The following is a 24,163-nucleotide window of genomic DNA, read 5'->3' on the forward strand; positions in this document are numbered from 1 at the left end:
TATTAAGAGGAAATTACCATACCACATTCCCAAAATACGATTTGAGAGCTTCTTGGGTGGTAAAAGATCTCACACAAAGAAACTTTTTTTTAAATGTATTAATAATATTTATTCTTTTTTTTCCTTAGTTGTGTAATATAAACCTTTAGAGAACATCAGTGAATTAACACAAACACATCAAACAACAATGACAATGTAAAAAACTTTACATTTTAACCAGGAACTTGTCTCATGAAGCAGGATTTGCAGCTTAGTTTAAGTAAATCTTGGATTTTCGTTAGCAAGATACATCACAGCAACATATGCCGAATGCCTAGCCTGCTCCAGGGCAGGTTACATTTGGGATTTAAGGTTGCCTACAACTTACTGGCCAAATAGGTTTTATTGTCTAGCCTAAGTGTCTTCAAATCCAGACTTTCTGATCCCGATTCCAGGCAGGGGATTTACAATGGTCTGCTGATAGGACACTATGCCGAGCCTTTCAGGTGCATTAACAGGTTGCAGCTATGGTGACATACCAGCCAGCCATTGTAAAATCCTGATCTAGAACCTGGATCCAAGTTCCAGATTTGAATACCTCTGGTCTCAGACTAATTAGAGAAAGTTCTTTTAGCTCAATTTTCATCCAGTCATTCACCATCTTCAATCCCACCCTGTTAGCGGTTAGCTTGGCTCCCTCTATCACATGCAATGACCCCAACACTGGGAGGGTGGGAAGCATGTGCTCTTCCAAGACATGATGCCCACCCCCATCTCTTTTTGAACTTTTGATAATGTAGCATCACCAGACAGACCCCTGTGCCCGAGGAGAGCATCGCCAGCCCAGGTCTGATGCATCATGCCGAGTGACGAGACCCCACCCAGTCAGTGAGAGCAAAATCATATAATTTCTGTTAAAACTTTCAGCCTCGGACAACCCCACACTGGCAATGATAGGGCCAAAACTTAGATTGATGGGCCATTTGAGATCCCCCCAAAATATTAAATATTCCTTTACAGTGGTGAAAACCAACCAAAAATCCTTAACTTTTTTTCACAGTTTCACTTAGATGGTTTAGTTTTGAAAAATCCATGTTGCATGTCATAACTGTCACCCTTTCATGTGCGCACACAAATGGTGATTAAGCTCAAGCTGAGCAGGTTAAGCTGAATTAACAGAACTGTTGCTTTTTAAAGAGGTTAACCGTGATTACACTTTCCTTTACAGCACACATCAAAAGACTGCAAGGTCAAACTACTGTCAGACATTAGGTATAAACCTTGTGGGAGTTGGTCAGGATGGTTTAAACTTCTGCAAAAATCCACGTTCACGGACTCAGTGTGGTGTCACTGGAATCAGACGTGGACATTCACATAGGTGTCAGCTAAAATACTTCAATGTGACAACAGGTGCACTAGGGGGCAGCGTCCAGATCAGAATGTATAAAATGACTTTTTGGACTGCTGTTTTCATATAAATACACTGACGAATGTAATTATGAACCCTTTCTTATAGTAGACCATGCTTCACAAGAACCATCCTGAACCACCCTCTCATTTTTTGACAATACTCGGATTAGTATGACGTCCAATCTCTTGGAATTTGAGAAGCCTGCTTGCTGTAGGTCCCAGGAATCAGATGATTGTCAACATGTTCAGTGCAGTAAAATTTCATACCAAATACAACCAGTAGCTGCCCAGTCTGCACAGAGTGAGCAGGATTTTGCAAATTTTCCATAGCAGCATTGGACGGTAATGTCTTGGAGTCAAAAATTAAAAACAAACTGCTTCAAAAACAGATAATGCACAGTCCTTCCACAGTATCCATCACTTTCTGTGGCCCACATTTAGCTCCCTGAAAGTAGTGACCATTAATTCCACTCAGTTAAACAAGTGTCAGGGTTTATTAGTGTAGATTAGAGTGTCATTTCCATCGTGAGACAACACCGTTATGACCATCCTCCTCCTTTTATCCGCAAGTCTCAAGATAAGTTAATCAAACCGTGACGGTCCACAGGTTCCCCGGCCAACAACATGCACTTTCCTGATGTTAGAAATATAGTTGCTGAACCACACGTGTTAGTGGTTAGCACCAGATTGCTCGGCCAAACCACAATAAGGCTTCCTTTGGAAAGCAGCGTCCCCAGTGGAACTCAGTGTTAGATGCTGACTTTGGTTAAAAGCACTGCAGGTCATTGTGGGTTGTTCATGCATGTGAGGGCCTGCTGGAGTGTGAGCTCTAACTTCTGCTGAAGGGCGTCGAGACGCAGATCCATATGCTCCTTCAGTCTTTTCTCCAGCTCCTCCATTTTCGTCTCGACCACCTTCTCCAGAGCTTTCTCCAGCCCTCCACAGCACATGTGCTCATCCCTTCACAAAACAAAAAGTAAGGAAAATGTCAATCTCACTTCAAAGAACACTTGTAATGTAAATTTAGACAAACAATTATTGCCTGGGTGGCACATGGTAAGTGTCGCTGTCACACAGCTCCAGGGACCTGGAGGTTGTGGGTTCGAACCCCGCTCCGGGCGACTGTCTGTGAGGAGTGTGGTGTGTTCTCCCTGTGTCTGTGTGGGTTTCCTCCGGGTGCTCCGGTTTCCTCCCACGCTCCAAAAACACAAGGGTGGATTGGTGACTCAAAAGTGTGTGAGGATGTGAGTGAATGTGTGAGTGTGTGTGTTCCCTTGTGAAGGACTGGCGCCACCTCCAGGGTGTATTCCTGCCTTACACCCAATGATTCCAGATAGGCTCTGGACCCACCGCAATAAGCGCTTACAAATAATAAATGAATGAATGATTATCGCCTCCAGACTTATCGTCATAAAAGATAATATTGTGTTAAAATCTTATTCACAAAGTTCCCCACGCAAGCAATACAGGACATTTCATCTCTTTCAGGCAAGCGAGCATTTATTGCAGCCTATGTAAGTGATGTGCACACCAGACATGGTAACCGCGGCATGTGCCACACACAGTCAGCAAAGCCTTTCACACTGGTCCCGTGTGTCACAGGGTAACACGTGCATGAAGTGCAAAAATATGCTTTGGGTCTATTTTGACGAGTGCCATGCATGGCATTCTAGCAGATTTCTGCTGAATTTAAGAGTTATGCCGATAAACATCCTGCTTTTTCTAAAACAGGAAGATCCTTTCATCTATTCCCATGCCCAAAGGCACATGGATTTGTTTCATAAAAACACCTTCAGATAAATCCTGTATATCCAAAAGCACAGACATTCATTAGATTGTGTATTCCAATGTTTTAGAAAACACAAGGGTCCATTCCTATATCCTGTGCTTTCATTATTTCTGTCGACATTTCTGGTAGATGCCCCTCCTGTTCCGTGGCAGAAGAGACCCCTGCTTACATGTTGAAGGCTTTGTCTGGGGAAATCAGCTGGACAGTCCAACAGTATTTTTTTTCTGTATTGGTTTTGCTGGCATTCCTTTGGTCAGGGTGCATGTGCACGTTGTGATTGGACTGGTCCATGACCGATAAATTACCTCTTTTCTGTTATATAGATCTGTTTGTAATGCTGTCTACCATAGATTAGAAAGTCAGTGGTTAACGGTTAAATAAAGGCGTGCTGTGGGTGCAAGGCGGGAACACACCCAGGAGGGGGCGCCAGTCCTTAGCAGGGCGACACACACTCACACTTATGGACATTTTTGAGTCGCCAATCCACCTACCAATGTGTGTGTTTGGACCGTAGGAGGAAACCGGAGCACCCAGAGGAAACCCACGCAGACACGGGGAGAACACACCACACTCCTCACAGACAGTCACCCGGGGTGGGTCTCGAATTGAGATCTTCCAGGACCCTGGAGCTGTCTGACAGCAATATCCTCACTGCTTGAAATAATCACGATAATCCATAATACTCTTTAGCAGCCCAATGCTACTAAGTAACAAAGAAACTGCAAATAAAGAACAAGAACTTCAGTAGATGATCCTTGAAGGTGGGGTTGTGGGGGACACTGCCATGGTGATGACCATGTTGTATATGTATCAGCGCCGCTCTGTGGCTTTTGATTTATTTTTGCATGTTTGTATTTTTAATATAAATCACTAACAGGGAAAATCAATGTCTTTGAAATGTTAATGTGGCTCTCCATTTCAGGCCCAGAGGTCTCTCTCATCATGGGGGGGTGTCTTGTCATTCAGAGATAGTAGCCTAGTTTTGCCTGAATGGAAAAATACTACCAAGAGTGGACAGACTTTCCTAAAATGACTTTGCCTTATAGCCATTGCTGTCTTATCCCCATCCTCAGCCACAGGTGACTCACCTCTCTCCGTTCCTCCTCCTCTGTGGCGAGTTTACCGCGTCCAGACGGAGCTGAGTGACCTGCCCACACACACTCTGCAGCACAGGAAGCAAGTCAGGGCTAACGGGGCTGTGCTGGCCACTCTGTGAGGCAAGTAGGGCTGACACAGCGTCTGCAGTGCTGCTGTGGTTGTCGGATGGTGGAGGATGGGGTCCTGACTTTGGGTTTTGAGCATCAGGGCTGATTTCTCCCAAACCCAAAGCCTCTGGACACAACGGAGAGGCTTTGGTCAGACAGGCCAGAGCACCTCCTCCCATCAACAGAGGCAGGAAACCACCAAGGGCATCTGCTTTATTCTGAGAGGAGAAAGAGAATTCATAAGTGGAGAAGATAAATATATTACAAATAACGTAAAAGTGTAACAATAAAAATGTCACTATTTTAAAACAATATGATCTTTCATTCAGGACTATTCCTCCATATAACTCTGCATAATTAAACTGTCAAAGTGTGTGTAAAACCTCATTGTTACTGGTTTGACGTGAAATGCTTTATCATAGAGTATCTCACAGAGAATGCTCACAGTGGTGGTGATAGTAACCAGACGTCTGAAGAGTTTAGCAGTTCTTAAAAGTAGCTCATATAAATGACTGCTTTACAATGGGCCGCAGTGTGGAGCTGCAGGTAGTGTCATGGTCTTCCAGGCTCTTTTGTTCCTGGGTTTGATCCTCACATGAGGTCACTGTCTATGAGGATTTTGTGTGAAAGAGTGTGTTCTCTCAGTATCTGCGTCAGTACCCACGGGGTAATTTGTGTTTCTCCCATTATGAAAAAAACACATTAATATTTGGCTGTGCCAAAATGTCCACAGCCCCAAATAATGTAAAGTGCTTTGCGTGTCTAAAGAAAGCAATATACATACACTTGGCAAACGTATAGGTACATGACATATTAACCCACTCCTAATGGAGTTTAATAACGTAGAATGCTGTAGACCTTTTGCTGAAACTGCACCATGTCCATCAGGTTCTGCGCTCCTGGAGAGAGGGTGGTCCCCATCTGTTGCATCATGTCCTGGACGCGTTGCAGGTCAATGCCTGGGCTTATGTTCAGGGGGCTCTTACACACCCCTACACCCACCCAGGCCACAGCCACCTCAGAGCGCCCACCCAGAGAGAGCAGCTAAGAGAGAGAGAGAATGAACACAGTCAACAATAAGCAATATTCTACTATTATTTATAATAGACAAGATACAAAATTTTACAATTACCATTAATCATAATAATACAATATTTATAACTAAATAAATTGCCAGATTAATATTACTAATAATTAAACAGCTATTTATAGTTAGTCCTGGGGGCCTGAGAAGAGGTAAATTCATATTTATTGTTAATCTTGTTAAATTTCAGTTTTGGAAAACTGGCCCAGCACACTGATTCAGTTCTTAGGATTGAAAGTGTTGTCTCTGTTAGAAAAATGTGCACATTTACCTTCACCTCACATGATGCCACAGGACTTTCCAGCTCCAGGTGACTGCTGTAGAAGGTTTTCTTTTCTTCTGTGCTATTACAGGAAAAGTGAGATCGTGCAGCATCAGATAAAACCAGTACAACACATACAGAACATACAATATTACAGAAATGAATACAAAACTCACAGAAGCTAAAGGTCAAGTGCTACACAGTATTATTTCCTAAAACAACTTAATCAAATTATGGTGAATTCAGAGATTTGTATCATGTTCTCCACAATTACTCTTCAAATGTGGAGTTTTTAACTTTAAAATTACAACTTCCAAATCATTGTGATTTTCCACTGAGGCATAATAGGGAGGGTTATTGCTACTCTGGGCTCAGTACTGCAGAAACTGCATTATGTAACGTGTGGAGGAGGGAAGGAATCCCCAACCCCCAAGTGACTTACACTCTGCAACTGTAGGGGGAGACCAGGAGCAAAAATTCCATATCTTACATAGTGTTGCTTTAAATACGTCTGGGACTAGCTGCTGCATACAAACCCTTCTACAGACTTCTCCAGTTTTTTAAACCAGAAGCTCCAAGTCTAACACTAACCTGTCATTGTTCCAGCTTGGGTCCTGCTCCCCCCTGCAGGTGCCGCAGTAATCTCCAGAGAGAGAGTACACCTCGATAGTGCGTGCCTCACTAACAACAGCAACACTGCTGATAACAGCTCCGGAGTTGGAGTTACAGAGCAGCGTGATCACACACGGAGAGCCCTCTTCAGCACGTTCCAAACGCACCGGCTCACACCTAAAACGGGTTCACATCATCATCAGCAGCATTGAAAAAAAACATTTTTTTGATGAGTGAAAAGGTCTTTTTAATTTAAAATGGTGCTTTTGCTTTTCATGTGGGTTAGTAGTCTATTGCTAGTGAGTGATATATAGGCTCTGTGTTCACCACAAACCACCAACAACAATCCTCCATAATAAACTCCCACCCACCTTATATATCCCCCCAATGTAAAAAAGCTCAAGTCATCTGGTAAAAATTGCTGTGTTTTTCATATTACAGTATATAATGCTAAAAATTAAAGTAATGCAAAGGTGGTATTTTCTGATGTGGTGCAGCCCTAGTTTCACGCTTACTGAACAGGCAGCTGTTCTCCTCCCTGCTGCTGCTGCTGTTGGTCTGGGAGAGTGGTGATGATGTCTGAGAGCTGAGAGCTGGAGGAACAAACCCAGGAGGAGATTCCACACACCAGCGCATCTTTACTTTTACTCATCCTGCTGCTGAAAACACAAACACTGTAAATATTAGTGTCCTTTTTATACATATTTTTTCTCTCTCTTTTAAACACACACAAACAATTTTTTACTCTATTAATTAAATGTTATTTGTTTTTTTTTGTTTGTTTTTTTTTTTTAACTCTGTGTTTTTAATTTGTCTAAATTAACTCATATTGAGGTTTAATTTTTCTGAGAAGGAGCGACATAAACATTATTTCCATATCACAGCCTGCACTGAATGTAATAATAATATAACAACCGTTTAAAATAGCATTGATAATATTAAAAAGATTTATTATAGTCATAAATCTACTGGGTTAACTCTAATATTAAAACTCTAAAACACAAAACAATACAACACTGCCACCGCAGACGGATACATAACTCCCCCACCCTTAATTCCACAGCTGTTATTTTAAATCCTGAATTAAAATTAAAAAATAAACATAAAATTCGATACTCACGGAGCTGCTGCCTCTCACTCATCACACTGCGACTGACTGCCTCTGGGACCCGGCGGAGGGAAGACAATCTCCAATGCCTGTTTTAAACTCAATAATAACAAAAACACATCAAACAAAATGCTGTTTTTAATCGCAAATCTTTACAAATGTTATGCTTAATTTCTGTTTAAAATTCAAATAGCAAATTTTAGCTCCTAAAGCCAAAAACCTTTCCTCACTCAGTTAATAAATCCAAAATAGGCACTCTTATTCACATTATTAGAGCCTATACTTAAATATTAATCCAAATTCGTACGGGTTTGTCCGTTGTTTTTATTGAGTTATATTTGTTGTTTACGTAGTTTTAAATTTAGCAGATCTACAACTCATGTTTGGCACTGATTCTAAAGTACACATGATTTGGAGATCAGCGAATACAAAATAAAAGACGAAGTAATAATTATGGGTCTCATCCATTAGATAGATAGATAGATAGATAGATAGATATATAGATAGATAGATAGATAGATAGATAGATAGATAGAATTCATTCATTCATTATCTGTAACCGCTTATCCAGTTCAGGGTCAGGGTGGCTCCAAAAACCTACCTGGAATCATTGGGCACAAGGCGGGAATACACCCTGGAGGGGGCGCCAGTTCTTCACAGGGCAACACAGACACGCACACACATTCAAACCTATACAAACACATTTGGGTCGCCAATCCACCTACCAACCTTTGTTTTTGGACTGTGGGAGGAAACCGGAGCACCCGGAAGAAACCCACACAGAAACAGGGAGAACACACCAACTCCTCACAGAGCTGTGTGACTGCGACACTACCTGCTGCGCCACCGTGCCCTGGATAGATTAAATATTTCATATATTTTTCCATATATACATTTTCATTCCACTATTCTATTAAAGTTATCTCAGTCTGATTACATTGAATGATTAAAGCTGATGTTAATTATGTTAGGGAATTACTTCAGCCACTGGTCCATCCTGTCTGACCAGTCTTTCTGTGCAGTGTGTTTTGAAGGAGAATATCTGCCACACTTATTCCCTCCCATCTCAGCTGAGCTCTGTCGAGGTACTACACACCCAGGGCCTGATTCATAATATGTTAGCCAGATAATGCCCAAACAAACAAACAAACAAAAAAAAAAAGTCCAATCCACCAGAATTGTGATTGAATTATATAGTAGTATACAATTTTATATAATTTCATTAATATTAATAGTATATAAAACATAAAACACAATACCAATGAATATACAGACTATGTAAAAAAAATGAAGCAGTAACACAACATGATTATATATATAGTATTAAATTACAATAATTATAGATTAGAAGTATATGTCTTATTATACACTAGTATATAAATATATTGAAATTGTATTAGAAAGGTGGCGAAATATAAATTAACAGTAAGAGAAAATATTATTTAAATTACATATCAGTAGCAATTTAGTACAAATTAATGGTTCCTATATAACAGCACATTTAAAACAGACAGTTTGTCAAACAGCCAGTGTTTCGTATGTCATAAACCTAAAGAACCAGCTCTGTCAGCTTGTTGGGGTGAGGCTTTTGAGCAGAAGGCCAGCTGTGGAGGGGTTGGAGATAGAGGCGGGGACTATTTGCATATATCCGCATGCTCCCATCAGCTGCGTTCACCTGCTCATAGATAGATACCTGTGCTTATTTGCTATTACACACCTGAACATACTTTTTGGATTAATAAACACCTGTGCTGACCTACTGGATTAAACACGCCTTAGTTCACATACTGATTAACTTCGGAGCTTACCTGTAGGACTATTACAACATCTCTTGAAACATAAAACACCTGAGCTCACCCAGCTGGAGTGCTTTGTGTAAGACTGTAACGCTGAACTGGTATGGTCACACTCACCACACTGATGTAATGGAGGGGGAAAAGAGAAGACCTGGATTTCTGATTCTTTTTCTCATGTTTGGATTATTTTACACTGTGGAGAGTGAAGGTAAGGTCTACTGGACACAGCTTAAGTCAGTATTCTCGTGAGTCTGACTAAGGCAAAACTTTAGATTTGTAGAAATTAAATGGACTAAAGTGGGATACAAAATTACTGAGTCTTTTTGTCTTTTAATGCTTGGGATGTCTTCTGAGTGTCTAATTCTGTTAGGCTAAAGCTGCTCTGGGTTGTGTTACAGGCTCATATGACAGCATCATGGTCTCTATGATAAGACAGTCTTTGTGTTTGTGTTGTTCTAGATAACCAAAAAAAAAAAAAAGATGCTTCTCTAAGACATATAATACTTTATTTTATATAGCACTTTTCTAAAACCCAAAGACACTTACAGTCATTAGTACATAGACTAATGACTAATAAGAACATTCAACACACAGACAGTATAGGTTCAACAGTCAACAGTCAACCAGTTTGAACTTGTTTAAATGGTTATAGGAGAAAATGTTTCACGATCAGCTTCCTGATTGATATTTGGTGTTTAAAATAATATTAAAATAAAAATGTGATAGTCATACTTTTAATGTTCAGTTTAATGTATACTTTTCCGGTTTTCTTACTTCCTGGAGTGCTTTAATTGAATGTATTTTACTAATTCAAAACAGTTGTGTTAACTGCGAGCTGTGTGTTTAAATCATATCGCTATTTACAGATTTATTCCTTGAGCAGACATCAAAACTGAAAAGTTACCAGATTGTGACTCCTCACTTAGTGCCTGGCAGATGGAAAAGGCATGAAAACAGTTCACATACACACAAACAGGTAATAGACACTGTAACCGTTTAGATATTTGTATTCTCCTGAAGGAATACATACTGCTTGAAAAGAGCTGAACATGTGTGTGTAGATGAATTATTGTGTGGAATTCATATTATAATTTTTACTGCCATCTATAATGACACCCAGCTTCTCTCACCCTCTCATTCCTCACACTTCTCTCTCACTCTTGCTCCATTAAAACCATAGAACATATAGTTATGCTTTGAATACCTGTGGAGTTATGAATTGGGTACATTCAGGGTGTAATTGATATCCAAAAAGGATGCATTTAATAGAAGATTAATTTGTTAAGCTTTAATTTGTTTTAATGTATTTCTGTCTGCAGAATGTTTACTCTGAGCAGATCATCTACACAGTTGAAATTCATAATGTTATCCATCACCTCCGACTAACTAAAAACAAGTAGGAAATCATTTTACTTTTTATCAGTTAATCAGAAATAATTCTCATTTTAATACATTAATTTCACTGAATCCTGCTCCTTGTTTCCTCAGAGGTTTTTTATCTCCATCCTTTGCCGTGGTTTCTCACAATGTTCATAAGAAATCTGTGAAAAGACATGAAGGAAAACTTGTAAGGCTTAATTTTTTTTGGTTTAATTTAATTCCATTTTTGGTTTGGTCATTTGTATAAGCCATGTGGATGGTTATGGGTGGTCAATGTTGTTGTTATTAATTTATTGTGTCTTTTCCTGATTATGTCATGAATATCAGTCTACAATTACATGTATGATAAGAGACATGCTATTGTTCAATAATTTTGACTAATTGGGCCAATAACTGCAAATATACTTAGAGGTGAACAACTAAAACCCACAACCCCAGGACCCTGAATCTGTGTGACTGTGACACTACCTGCTGTGCCGTTATGCCACTGCATAGCAGGCATAAAAGTATTTGAAAATAAGTACTATGTTTAATATGGTATGTGGTTTGGCTAGTGGGGTTTTCACAAACATGCCACCCTTCCAGTCCGTCCTGATTAAACTAATTATGGAGCTCCACCTTTATTGAACTATGAAGGCTTGACATTGTAAATGTAAACGTTCATTCCATTTTTTTTCTGTCTGGCATTGATAGCTTAAATATTTGGCTGCATGTATTTATGAATAGATTTGCTAATGCTCATAGCTAGGCTTTGAGGCTAATATGTCTAAAGCAACCATTTTTATTTTCTGTGATTCTAATATTTTGAAAGAATCAATCAGAATAAAATATACTATTATTTTATTCTAGTCTATTACTAGTCTATATTTTGCCTGTAATAAGAAATAGCAGGCTGTAAATGTGTAGAAAAGTTAACTAACTGTAGTTAACTAATGATGTAGTTTACTGTGTGATCTGTAAATAAAACTTTTAAAATGAAAGGAGATTGTTGAGCCTACTTATTATATAAATAATTCCTTTCATTGACTTTAATATTATTAATAGTAACATATTTTAAATTTCTGTGTTGCAGAAAATTATAGCACACTTAGAGTCAACACACTTAAGACTTGAAGCTAGCTAGCTAAATACAAACTAGCTACTCTAGCCTGCTGTAAGATTTTAAATGGAAGTAAATTAATTAGAATTGATTAGAATTTAAAATTAAAAAAATATAAAAAGTGGCTGTGCTGTAAGTATAAAGACAACTAGCAGCTAGTGTTGTTAGTGTTGAATATTCAGGGTAAAACCAGGTAGCTAACTGGATAAGCTATAATGAAGGCCATAAAAACAACCAAAGTATCGCAATATTGTTGTTAGCATTTGTTAGCTCTATTTACATGTCATTTTCCTTGTCTTTTGTAGAAGTCCTGTCACTATTATGGACATGTTGAAGGCTGTGAAGACTCGCTGGTTGCTCTGAGCACCTGTGATGGGCTCAGGTGTGTATCAGTATAAACTTTTCACCATTTGACTATGACCTATATCCCTGTTAAACCAGACTTTGACTTTCAGTGTATTCTGTGAAGATTCCATTGTGTTCACTCAAAACAGTAAAATTCATTTTACTCTTAAACAAACAGAGGCTTGTGTAATTTGAATCTCAACTGACTGGGTCAGTATTTTGTTATGTATTTATTTATTTATAACTTTTTAAAAAATATATATATTTCTTTATACACCGAATATATGAAATTTGAAACCAGTTAAAGTATTTAAAGTTTATCAAATTTCTCAATAACATCTCATTTAATTTGTGACATGTTTCACAAAATTCTGCATAAACCAATGGTAAAATAATACTTCTCTTTATTCTGGTGGAAAATGGCTCATTGTAGAAAAATTTACCAGCTCAAATTTTCTAACAAATAAAGATTAAGCATGCATTTTCCATTTTATGAGCAAAATATTTATTCTATTATTTTATTTACTTATTTAATAATTTTAGTAGCAGCATCAGCACAAGTGCATTCTGTGCTTGGGAAAATCTGTATGAAAGTGGTGGAGCAGCTGGCTTTTGTTGTTGAAGTTCACCTGCTTAGCCACTGGAGGTCGCCGTGACCTCTGGTGGATTGTTAGATGAACTACAACATTGCAGGTACGAACGCTAGTGAAATTATTTAGTACCTTTACTATCTTTTCATGAGAAAGTTTTCAGAGGCCTCACACTTCCTAGATGCCTGCTTCCTTTCACCACTTCTGTGAACAATTCTGGCTTTGTAAGTTTCTCTACAATGGAGCATTTATACTTAAACACACTGAATGGTTTAGTCTTTCTGTTATAGCTACTATTTCAGAGATATGAAATATTGAACAGTATAACAGTACATGACATTTTTAAACCTAAAGATTTATTTTATTTTATTTTATTTCATTTATTTTTGTTTTTCTTTATTTCTGTTTTTTCACTCAAGGGGTGTCATTTTCCTTGGTAACAAGAGTTATGCTCTTGAGCCTATTGTGCAGTCCACAAGCAATGAGCACCTCCTGTTTCCATTGGAAGACAGTCAGTCTGAACCGTTTGTGTGTGGAGTGACCAATGCTCATGGTAAACATGGCCCTCATGATGTAGCCTTATCTATGACCTCCTTTTTAAGGGTTAGTAAAAGGTTATTGAGCATGTTTATTGGCATTATTATGTGTCAGTGGCTCCTCTAACAGTGGGCTCCTTTGTCTTCACTGACAGAGAAGAAGAAACTTACCTCTGACTAGATATGTGGAGTTAGTGTTGGTGGTGGACAATCAGAGGGTGTGTATCACATATTTACTCAGGCCATTTGCCATCTATCGAGTCCTGTTCAGTTTGTTTAACTTCTTTTCTCTTTGTTTGCTTTCACAGTTTATATTAATGAAGAAGAACACCACTGCAGTGAGGAACGAGATGGTACAACTGGCCAATATGCTGGACACAGTAAGCCCTATTTGATGATTCCACAAATACAAGTTATTAGTTGATCAGGTGATTTCCGAGGAAATCCCGTGCTTAAGGGAGGAGAAAGTCAAAAGACAAAAAACAATGGGCAGTGAGACTTCCTAAAGACACTGAAAGACCTGGTGTTGCAACAGAACTGTCTTTGTATTTTGTTTCTCATCTTTGAGAGAAACAAGATACTAAAATGTTCTCGCATCAGATCTGAACAAACCCACATTTGTTTATTTCTATCCATCCACTGTGGGTCTGAAAGGACATGGTGCTGTGAAGAAGCCCACCCTGAGAGAAGAAAGGAAGATATTCATTCACCTTTATTTAAATTCACTGGGATAATGCATAAAATGAAAAGACGAACAAAGCAAGCAAGATATAAATACATTAAATTTAAATATAGTAGTTCAATCCAAAAGGAGAAAGCTAAAAAACAGTATAAAATAGTAATAATTATAAAAATTAAAAGAACAAAAATGCAGAGAATAAATAAATTAATAAATAATAATAATAATAAATATATAAATATAAATCAATAATAAAAGTTCAGGAATAACTAACATTTTAAGAACATAAAAGAATAGTAGGATCAAGAGAATTAGTGGACAAACAAAAAGCTGAATAAAATACTACATGTAGCTGTTGAAACGTTTCATATGCATTTTTTTCTGTCAGTTAAAATTATAATGTTACTAATGAACATTTGACTCTGGAAATGAAGGACAATCTCTGATTTTCGCACTGTTCTCCAGGTGTACAGTTGCACAGGTGTGCTGCATAATTATCAGTATCTCCATAATGTATTCATCATGTGGTCAGTTTCTGATCACCAAATCACTGGTGTCCAGATATTAAAGGTGTGTATCAGACACAGTTGTGTTGCTGGGAGTTTTACACCGGTCAAATCACTGCTGTGTTAAGAGTGGTCCACCAACAGCTCTGTGGTCAGAAACTAACCATTGATAAAGGAATAGAGGAAATAGGGCTTTGCTCCCCCAAGTGAATTACAGTCTCTAACTGTTCATCAGCAAAGTAGATCATGCATAACGTGGCCAGCAAGTGTAATGACCTGTCGCCTCTGTGTGTATTGTAGTACTTCCAGCAGTTGAACATCCGGATAGTCCTGGTGGGTTTGGAGATTTTTGACACAACAAACCCCTTCAATGTTACGGGAAGCCCCGGAGATGTCCTTGGGAGATTTGTGAACTGGAGGAAGACGAACCTGGTTCCTCGCATCAGGAATGACATGGCCCACCTCATTGTGTGAGTATGGAGATATTGTGTTCGTAATTGCAATGCGTAAAACAGTCATCCTGGGCAGAAAATGGCCATCTGTGGCTGGGAGTTGCCCCCACTCCGATGGAGTATGGGATGATGCCTCCATCCTCAGGGTGGCCACAGAGAGGACAGACTTTACTAAAAGGACTTGTGTGAGGTCCCCACAGGTCACTGTGTGTGAGGCGTGGGGTGTGTTCTCCCTGTCTCCATGGGTTTCCTCCAGGTGTCCAAAGTCCAAAAACACGTTGGTAGGTGGAAGTGAGTGTGAGTGACTGTGTGATGCCCTGTCAAGGGTGTGTTCCTGCCTTGTGCCCAAAGATTCAGTGTAGGCTCCGGACCCACTGCAACCCTGAACTGGATGAAGAAGTGACAGAAAATGAATGAATGAATCAATCAAACTGAACATTACTGAACTTTTTTTTTTTGCAGGGGTCAGCCAGGAGCATATAGTGGAGGAATCTTGGGCATGGCCTACGTGGGAACAGTCTGCTCAGCGAACACTGGTGGAGGAATCAGTGTGGTCAGAAAAACATATATTTTTGTCTCTTGTTTGCTAGTCAGCATTAGACTGCGTCTTTAAGTCAGTAAACGGAGCTCGTCTTTTATTATTGATGCAAGGCATGTGTTCACTAGTAAAGACATGACTGCAGCTGACTGCTGTGGGACAAACAACAGAAACAAACCAGAGTCATACACTTAAAGGATTTCATTTGACAGGCTTAATGCTAATGCTACTTTCTTCCGTCCTCAAGGTACCCCATGCATTAATTATTTTAAATGTTTTATTTACATGCACAGCATTTAGTGGATGCTTTTATACAGAGGGTCTTACAATTCTAACCACATTAGAGGTAAACAACTGTACTGTCAGGAGTCTTACCCAGGGACTCTTATTTTCATAGAGTGATGTGCTTATGAGGGCAGAGGACACTACTTCCATTGTAGTGTAGTGTTATATTTATATTATATTTTATTTTTAAATATGACCTCTGTTAGTTTGGCAGCTGGTTTCAAATTCAGGCTTGGGATGAAAATGTGGCCACTTTGTCCTTAGGAGAAGCAGGCTGCAGATTGCACAGTGTCAATATGTATAGTAGCTTTCGTCATTTGTTAGCTACATTAGCTTCGTAGCTTCATAATGAAGCATACTTCAGTCCCCACAGATATGACCTGGCAGAGTGATTACGTTTGAGGAAGGATATTGGGGGTTGATCTCAATTCTTGTTCTATCCGCTTTCTCCCATTAGGATTATTTGTATGTAAATACACTCTGTTTTGATTGGCTAATCGGTAAATTCAAACTCACCGCTGCTTAGTTAAAACACAGAAATTTTTTTTTATTTCAGTGCTTAGTGTTAAAACACATGGTTGTTTTTAAACAAATGTGCCCTTTGGTTTTCTATACCTGATATTTCCATATTCTGAGCCCAGAAGACCATGACCACAGTTTCTTAATGTGGTTTAATCTGTTTCAGTATAGTGACAGTGCGCTCCAGTACTTTTCCACCATACTGGCTCATGAGATGGGACACAATCTGGGCATGAACCATGACAACACACTCTGCAACTGCAATGGCGGTCCCTGTGTCATGTACCCCACTGCCAGGTCAGTATCTCTGGGTGATGTGGTCAGTTACTATATATTTGTCCTGAAATAAAGCACCATCTATTTGATTATACCTTTATTTCTACTGGACTACTGTACATCTGTGAGTTATCCACATCTGTGAGTTCTTCTCTACCAGTTAAAGGCCACACACACACACACACACACACACACACACACACAACAGTTCCTCACTCACTCAGTCAGCTAGATTTGCTTGCAAACAAATTTATGTAAATAACGAGCTAACTTTCTGTTTTGTCTGGAAAGTGTAACAAACGTAAACACTGTTGAAATCATCTTGTGTGTGTGTGTGTGTGTATGCATGTGTGTCCCCAAAGTGGAACTACTCTCTTCAGTACATGCAGTGGGAGTGATTTTGAGCAGCTTATTCAGCGTGGAGGAGGAGTGTGCCTGAGGAACCAACCGTCCCAAGACAGCATCATCACTGTCCCACGCTGTGGAAATGGAGTTCAGGAGAAAGGAGAGGAGTGTGACTGCGGATCACCACAGGTCACACACACACACACACACACACACACACACACACACACGCATACACACACACAAGCACTGCTGTTGTTAATTGTTATTAGTGGCGTAAAAATCTGACCTCTCTTGATTATACACACAAAGCAAGACTCTTATTCTAGGGTTAATCTGAGAAATTAATGTTAATATATTTGGATTCAGACTATTATATTGATATTATATTTGTAGATAATTAAAGGAAGGTACAGGAGTGAGTTTTTTTTTTCTGATCTTGTGAGTGTATTGTGTTACAGAACTGTACAAATAAATGCTGTGATGCAGCGACGTGTACACTTACAAGGGGCTCCAGCTGTGCTGCTGGAGTCTGCTGCAATGACTGTCAGGTGAACGCGCACACACACACATTATATACATATTACATACATGATACATATTATACTTAAAATACAGTAAACAGACTGTTTGTTTATGAGGGTTGTAAACTTTGGTGTAAAAATAAATTATATGGAGCTGGCTTGTATCTTAGTTATTCACTCATATTTAGCAGGATATAATTTCTCCACAAGGGAGCAACATGAGCAGTCAAATATCTTTTTTTAAACATTAGCCAATAACAGAGGGGCAAAGAAATCATTTAAAATGCTACATCTATGTTCCTCCAGCTCTCCGTGTCTGGGACGCCTTGCAGACCCTCAATCAACGAGTGTGATCTTCCTGAGTACTGCACTGGAGATTCAGGTTTCTGTCCACCAGACACCTACCTCATGGACGGTCTTACCTGCGAGGGCAACACCGCCTATTGCTACGAGGGCCGCTGCCAGACACTGGATTATCAGTGCCAACAGCTCTTTGGGTCAAGTATGGGTCTCTTTCTCTCTCCTTTACTCTTGAGAAATGTGAACCAAGCAGCGTCACTTATGTCATGTTAGATTTGGTGGTGGATCCAGCTCAAGTTCCAAAAGAAAGGAGGCATACCATCTTCTTACATGCTTTCACACTTACTTTTTTGATGTGGACTGACCATTTCCTGTAGTTCAATCCAGCTGGACCTCTGCTCCACTAAATATCTGAAGTACTTACCTGCTTACACTAGGGTTCACATGTACTCATATCTCGTGATGGTCATTTGATTTTTTTTTTTTTATGCATTTTATATTGGATTTTGGACCATATTCTTAGCCAAGCATCATTGACCTGATTGATAAAATTCAACAAGAAGCAGGTACCATGTCAGATGTACTGCTATTGTTTTGATGGTTAAACAAATAAACATTATGAAACAATTTATACATTTTTGTTTAGAAACTCTATTTTGAAGTATACTTATTTTCTAATAATTTATATATATATATAAAAGTTCTTATAAATCGGATGAACACCAATTTTATAATTGACCACATTTTGGCACTTTAGCCATATCACTGTGAATGTAACATTACATATCAATAATCATATTATTATTATACATATTAAAAGCATATTATTCATATTCATTTACATTTGATTTCATGCTCATTAGTTTCTCACGTTTTTATATTCATTCTCTCTCTCTTTTTTTTTTTATTTTTTATATAAAGCGGCAACAAAAGCCAACGATGCATGCTTCAGCTACGTGAACACACAAGGCACCAAGTTTGGGAATTGTGGGTATTCCGGCTCCAACCCAGTTCCATGCACAGTGCCGTAAGTTTTAATTCTAAAGTAGACAATTATAAGGTTCTCCACATTTAGAGAACTATTCTGTTTGGATAAAAGTGGATATTTTTTAATGTTCTTGGAACATTCAAATTCAGAGAATGCATATTACCACATTTAAAACAGAACTTTAGGGGAATATTTTTAGAATTAAATGAAGTGTGGCTCCTTAATACCGTCCAGTCCAGTGTTCTGCAGCACAGTAATTTTGAAGCACAGATATTTTGAAGAATCATGGCTATAGCACCTACATTCTCATAAAGACCTTATCATTCTGAGACATCACTAAACTTCAGCAAGGTTTCCGTATTATGGTGCCATTTGTTAAACATCTAACTTGTCTAAACTCTCTCCAGCAACTCTAAGTGTGGGAAGATCCAGTGCACAAACTTTGACTCCAACTACCCACCGCCTGGAGCGGTCATCAGCGTGGAGAACATCCAAGGAGGGATCTCCTGCAGAAATGCAGATTTTAACCTGGGCTCAGACGTGCTGGACCCTGGCTACGTCAAAAAGGGCACTGTGTGTGCTCCTGGGAATGTGAGTTATAATGATGCATGAACAATTGTCACTTGGAAAAAATGTTTTTTTAAATGCAGCAATTTAAATACAATAACTTCTTAATCAGGTTTTACCCACAGTATGGGAATATCTGATGGTGTATTCTAATCATTATTATGTGAGTCACATAGCACTATGTGGGACAACTTTTAAGAGTTAGCATCATTATTATTACCATTAATGGACTAGGTACATAAGAAAAGAACAGGGGGAAATAATAATGGGGTGGGAGTGAGGCAAGTATTTTAAAAACAAAACCTGGACATAGTGTAATATTTAACAAGGAAACAGTAACAATTATTATTAATATTTTTATTAGTAGTAATGGTAGTAGTTGTTGTCATTAAGTAAGTAAGTTCATTTCTAGAGCAAGGCACAAATTGCTTCACAATACATTCATTCATCATCTGTAACCCTTATCCAGTTCAGGGTCGCAGTGTGTCCAGAGCCTACCTGGAATCATTGGGCGCAAGGCAGGAATACACCCTGGAGGGGGGCGCCAGTCCTTCACAGGGCAACAGAGACACACACACACACATTCACTCACACCTATGGACACTTTTGAGTTGCCAATTCACCTACCAACGTGTGTTTTTGGACTGTGGGAGGAAACCGGAGCACCCGGGGGAAACCCACACGGACAGGGGGAGAACACACCAACTCCTCACAGACAGTCACCCGGAGCGGGAATCGAAGCCACAACTTCCAGGCCCCTGGAGCTGTGTGACTGCGACACTACCTGCTGCGCCACCGTGCCACCCCTTCACAATACAACATAATACAAAATAAAAATATAATAATTATAAATATAATTATAAGCATAAATTAAATAATGATGATGTAGTAGAAATAGTGGTAGTGTCTGTTATTGTAGTAATAGTTGTAGTAAGAGGCTAGTTGTTGTAGTAATAGTAGCAATAGTAGTAGTAATCCTCTAATTGTTATTCAACCATCTACCTGCTAGAAAATCCAGCAGAGCCTAGTCTATGTGTGCTGTGACTAAATTTCATTTTAATTCTTTTTTTTTTTTTTGTCCTCAGGTGTGTGCGTCATTCCAGTGTGTGAATTCTTCTGTGTTGACCCAGAACCAGACATGTAATGCCCTGACTGATTGCTATGGTAACGGGGTGGGTATCACAAATTAATGCTGTTAAATCTAACCCCCTTTCATACAAGAAGAGGACAAATCAACAGGTCACTGTTTATTTCCTGTGAGAGCAGGCGATTTGGAGCAGCAGTTTGGAGGCAGGTGGCAAGCAAAAGACAAATATGGGGTGCCATGAGAAATGTATTACCTACTAGTGCTAATATAGCATAACACTGTTAGTATACACAATTTCTGCCTTTACACAAGGACCAGCTAAGACAGGTTTGCAGTCTGAAGCTTGCTTCTTTAGTTTATCATTGAAGCTAACATGCTAATGCTGCTAATAGTAGCCAATTAGCATTGTGCAACTACATGTTAATGCTAATGTGTTTATAGGTGAATGTTGAAGATTAAAATGTTCTTTTGGACCGTTCTCAAAGTAATTAAAATTTAAAAAATATCCAAAAGTTCCAAAATACACCCTCCCTCTTCGGGGAGACGTGTTCGTTCCGGAAGAGTCGCAGAAACCAGTCGAGTGAAGTTCAAAGCAAATCAGAGTATTTATTTAACAATACAGGATCCAGGAGAACTAATACATGAAAAAAAAAAAACAGTGTAACACCAATTCCACGTAAAACTCTGACCTCTCCCAGATCTGACTCCACAGTTATACCCCATATGACGTATACCCTGCTGGTGAGGCGTTTCTGGCTGATTAGCATATATTAATATGCATAATTTCACATGTTATTACTCAGCTCTTTCGCGTGCAAGTTTCACATGCATCCCTTGAATCCAAAAACATGACTCTTCCGTGAACTGTCACTTCCAAAAGTTCCTGAGTGTGGATTAAATAGCTTCTCTGTGTTTGTGCTGTTTCTGTAAAACAACTGTATTTTTCAGTAACCTGTGTGTCCCTCTCTGCAGGTGTGTAATGACAAGGGTCACTGTCACTGCAACAATGGCTGGGCTCCCCCAAACTGCAATAGAGCAGGGAGGGGGGGCAGCGTGGATAGTGGACCTGCTGAAATCGGTACACACATTTAGACACACTCTCTCAAACAGGGTTGCGAATACTGATTATTTCTGTCACTCTCTGTTGCCTGTTATTAGGTCAAATATCTAATCAAACCAGTCTGCCATCTTTAGTTGCTCTAATTTTGCTGTTGCTATTTAAAGTTTTGGCTATGCGAGAAACAGGTTGTTTAATGATGTAGTGCAACACCAGAAATCAACACATCAACAACTGATCAGCTTTCTCAGCTTTATTGGTAGTGGGCTACACAACACTCCACTGATGAAAGATTCTCTGTTAACTGAAGGTGAACACACTGCTTAAATTTCTGGTAAAATAAGATATGTAATTGATCTAATGAAGTCTTGTTCTTGAATTAAACTTATATGCACAAAAGAAAAGAAAGAAGAAAAAGAAAAAAAGGAAAGAGTTCTGAAGACTTGTTCCCTTTGCTTATTTAACTTGCACTTATATATTATTGAAAATAATACTAAATTCACACTCGAAGTGTACCCTCAAGACTACATCATAGGACATTTTGTACCACATCCCACTATAATTATATTTTGTTTAATGTTTTTGTAATTCCATTTTTAATTCCACTTCTACTTACATTTTCTATATAAACTGTCCTGAATCAAGGTACATTTTTTGATTGTCATCTATCTTTCAAAATCCATGTAAGCCACCATTATTGTGCTTTTTGAGTGTATATGATCCAATACATCTTGGCTCCATCTATAGTTCTCAGATGTTCCTTTTCCAGACTACTCACTGAGGAATGGCCTCTTGATCTTCTTCCTGCTGGTGGTGCCGATCCTGGTGGTGCTGGTTATTGCATTCCTGTACGTGTTCAGACGGGACACATTGAACAGGTGCCTGAAGGGCCCTCGCTCTAGACGCCACAGGTAAGACACTGTTGCAAATTGTAATTAATATAAGTAATTGGTTGGGTACATGTTGAATTGGCTCTCCTGGTTCTTTTATCATTCAAGACTCTGAAGGGGTCTTTCCTTTTGAGTTGGAGCTCACCTCTGTGCTTCTTTCACTTGGGAAAGTTTTTGCTTTTGGCTCTTGTTTTTTCTCGTTTTGTCTTCCTCATGCTCTTGGGGAGTCTTTCCGTTTGAATCTGAGGTTGTGATTAGTGACACTCCTCCCTAGGAGATTTTTATTTTCCAAATACGTTTGGAGATTTAAATATATGGGATTATATAAGTAGAGTATGTTTGTTTTTAGGACATTATTGGTCTGTATTATTGATGTCAATACTCTCCAGGTCAGCCAATGCGGCTAATGCCCACACGAACGGGCAGCTGAACAGCAAGCCACAAAGACCCGTGGCGCCTCCGATCCAAATTCCTCCTTCAAACCCACAGGTAAGGATCCAGCTTCAAATCTCCTTCGGAAGACTTATTAAGGAATGGATAAGAAAGCATCTATCGTGCCTTCATATTTTTGATGCCAATTTTGACAATTACACTCACAGTGTTTATAGCTGTGTTAGTTTTAGAAATTCATTAGCCTGCTGTCGTTGCCATGTGATCTAATGCGAATAATAAGTTTTATTTATACAGCACCTTTCTAAAGGTCAAGGCGGCTTTACAAAAGACAAAAAACAGATCTACAACAGGGTAACGGGGTAAAACATTTAATACAGTGAACAATTAAAATAATATAATATAATAATTATTCATTATGCTTATAAATTAGGGACAGATGAGAGGTACAGGGAAAGAGAGGTTATAAAATCAGTTTAAAATGAGGAAATCGATGACTAGCTACATAGATGTTGGGGTCAGGATATCTCTGTCTAGTCCAGTCAGCCAGAGAAGATTTTTCTCTACAAGTACAGATTAGGAATTGATTCTGTGTGAACACTATGTTCTCTTTGCAGCCATTTCGGCCTCCTCATGCACCCACTACCACTACAGAACAAGCCAGGTAAAGCTGACTAAAATATATCTGCCTAATCTCTCCTTCTTGCTGTGAATACCAGGCTTGACTTTCGTCTATTCTTCCCTTTATCTTTATGTTTTATCAGCCTTGACAGCTGGGATTATTATGCCAATATCCAGCCTGCAGTGTCCACAGCTTTGCCGCCCAGACAAGGACCCGGAGTTCCAAAACCAATCCCATCCAAGCAGATTGTGACCTGAGTGAATCCATGGAAGGATATTAATTAACAAGTCAATGTCTTTATTTACCACTGTGAAATAAATACTTGTTCACACATATGTATTTTGTAATGTGTTAAGAACATAAATAAACACTGTTTTATTAAAGGTTTATTTTTTTTTTTTACTTTTAAATATGTTAAAGGTTTATATATAATGGTTCAATACCTTAAATTATTCCTGTCCTTGAAGTCTAATTGTCTTTGAAATTGTCTTTTTAAAGCATGTTTGCACATTTTTTTCTTTGTTCATTCTTCATATATTGTAAAAATGATCAATAAACCATTGAAGTTACCCAACCACTGAAGTCTCATTTTGAATGTATCTGGAATGTATGTAGTTTTATTGCCTATTTTCAGCTCATTTAAAGTGTGCTTTTTCTGTTTTATTTATTTGATTAAAAATACAAATATATACAGAGGTTGGAAAATGAAACTGAAACACCTGGTTTTAGACCACAATAATTTATTAGTATGGTGTAGGGCCTCCTTTTGCGGCTAATACAGCATCAATTTGTCTTGGGAATGACATATACAAGTCCTGCACAGTGGTCAGAGGGATTTTAAGCCATTCTTCTTGCAGGATAGTGGCCAGGTCACTACGTGATGCTGGTGGAAGAAAACGTCTCCTGACTCGCTCCTCCAAAGCACCCCAAAGTGGCTCAATAA

The 24,163-nt window shown here is 38.9% G+C and overlaps 2 protein-coding genes across 3 annotated transcripts; one reads left to right on the plus strand and one right to left on the minus strand.

The window, feature by feature from the left end:
• Positions 1-126: 126 nt before the first annotated feature.
• c3h10orf88 (chromosome 3 C10orf88 homolog) lies at positions 127-8,070 on the minus strand. Of its 2 annotated transcripts, XM_066662688.1 has the most exons (8): positions 8,051-8,070; positions 7,462-7,548; positions 6,857-7,000; positions 6,321-6,518; positions 5,739-5,811; positions 5,242-5,427; positions 4,267-4,601; positions 127-2,349 (listed from the first exon to the last, which is right to left on the minus strand). In XM_066662688.1, exons 3-8 carry the CDS (start codon positions 6,991-6,993, stop codon positions 2,172-2,174), a joined length of 1,107 nt encoding a protein of 368 aa, XP_066518785.1. In that variant the 5' UTR covers positions 6,994-7,000; positions 7,462-7,548; positions 8,051-8,070; the 3' UTR covers positions 127-2,171. The 2 variants fall into 2 exon arrangements, with proteins under 2 accessions (XP_066518785.1, XP_066518786.1); XM_066662689.1 differs by lacking the exon at positions 8,051-8,070 and having other exon boundaries at positions 6,857-6,997.
• Positions 8,071-9,203: 1,133 nt separating this feature from the next.
• On the plus strand, positions 9,204-23,681 carry adam9b (ADAM metallopeptidase domain 9b). The gene is made up of 22 exons (XM_066665811.1): positions 9,204-9,453; positions 10,112-10,221; positions 10,565-10,641; positions 10,734-10,812; positions 12,030-12,106; positions 13,079-13,262; positions 13,351-13,413; positions 13,504-13,575; positions 14,681-14,850; positions 15,295-15,385; positions 16,341-16,471; positions 16,813-16,984; positions 17,257-17,346; positions 17,626-17,821; positions 18,541-18,646; positions 19,015-19,198; positions 20,260-20,346; positions 21,234-21,339; positions 22,088-22,229; positions 22,598-22,697; positions 23,216-23,262; positions 23,363-23,681. The coding sequence occupies exons 1-22, from the start codon at positions 9,375-9,377 to the stop codon at positions 23,475-23,477; spliced, it is 2,478 nt and encodes an 825-aa protein (XP_066521908.1). The 5' UTR covers positions 9,204-9,374; the 3' UTR covers positions 23,478-23,681.
• Positions 23,682-24,163: the final 482 nt, after the last annotated feature.

The sequence above is a fragment of the Hoplias malabaricus genome, chromosome 3 (genome assembly GCF_029633855.1).
Source record: "Hoplias malabaricus isolate fHopMal1 chromosome 3, fHopMal1.hap1, whole genome shotgun sequence".
NCBI classification, from domain to species: domain Eukaryota; kingdom Metazoa; phylum Chordata; class Actinopteri; order Characiformes; family Erythrinidae; genus Hoplias; species Hoplias malabaricus.

Bases quoted from the DNA above. Each gene is read 5' to 3' on its own strand.
- adam9b (XM_066665811.1), top strand. From the start codon at position 9,375: ATGGAGGGGGAAAAGAGAAGACCTGGATTTCTGATTCTTTTTCTCATG. The intron at 13,263-13,350 runs GTTAGTAAAAGG...CTTCACTGACAG, and splicing joins CTATGACCTCCTTTTTAAGG to AGAAGAAGAAACTTACCTCT. The intron at 14,851-15,294 runs GTGAGTATGGAG...TTTTTTTTGCAG, and splicing joins GACATGGCCCACCTCATTGT to GGGTCAGCCAGGAGCATATA.
- c3h10orf88 (XM_066662688.1), bottom strand. From the start codon at position 6,993: ATGAGTAAAAGTAAAGATGCGCTGGTGTGTGGAATCTCCTCCTGGGTT. The intron at 6,519-6,856 runs GTAAGCGTGAAA...AACCCGTTTTAG, and splicing joins GGAGAACAGCTGCCTGTTCA to GTGTGAGCCGGTGCGTTTGG. The intron at 5,428-5,738 runs GTAAATGTGCAC...TCTCTCTCTTAG, and splicing joins TGGCATCATGTGAGGTGAAG to CTGCTCTCTCTGGGTGGGCG.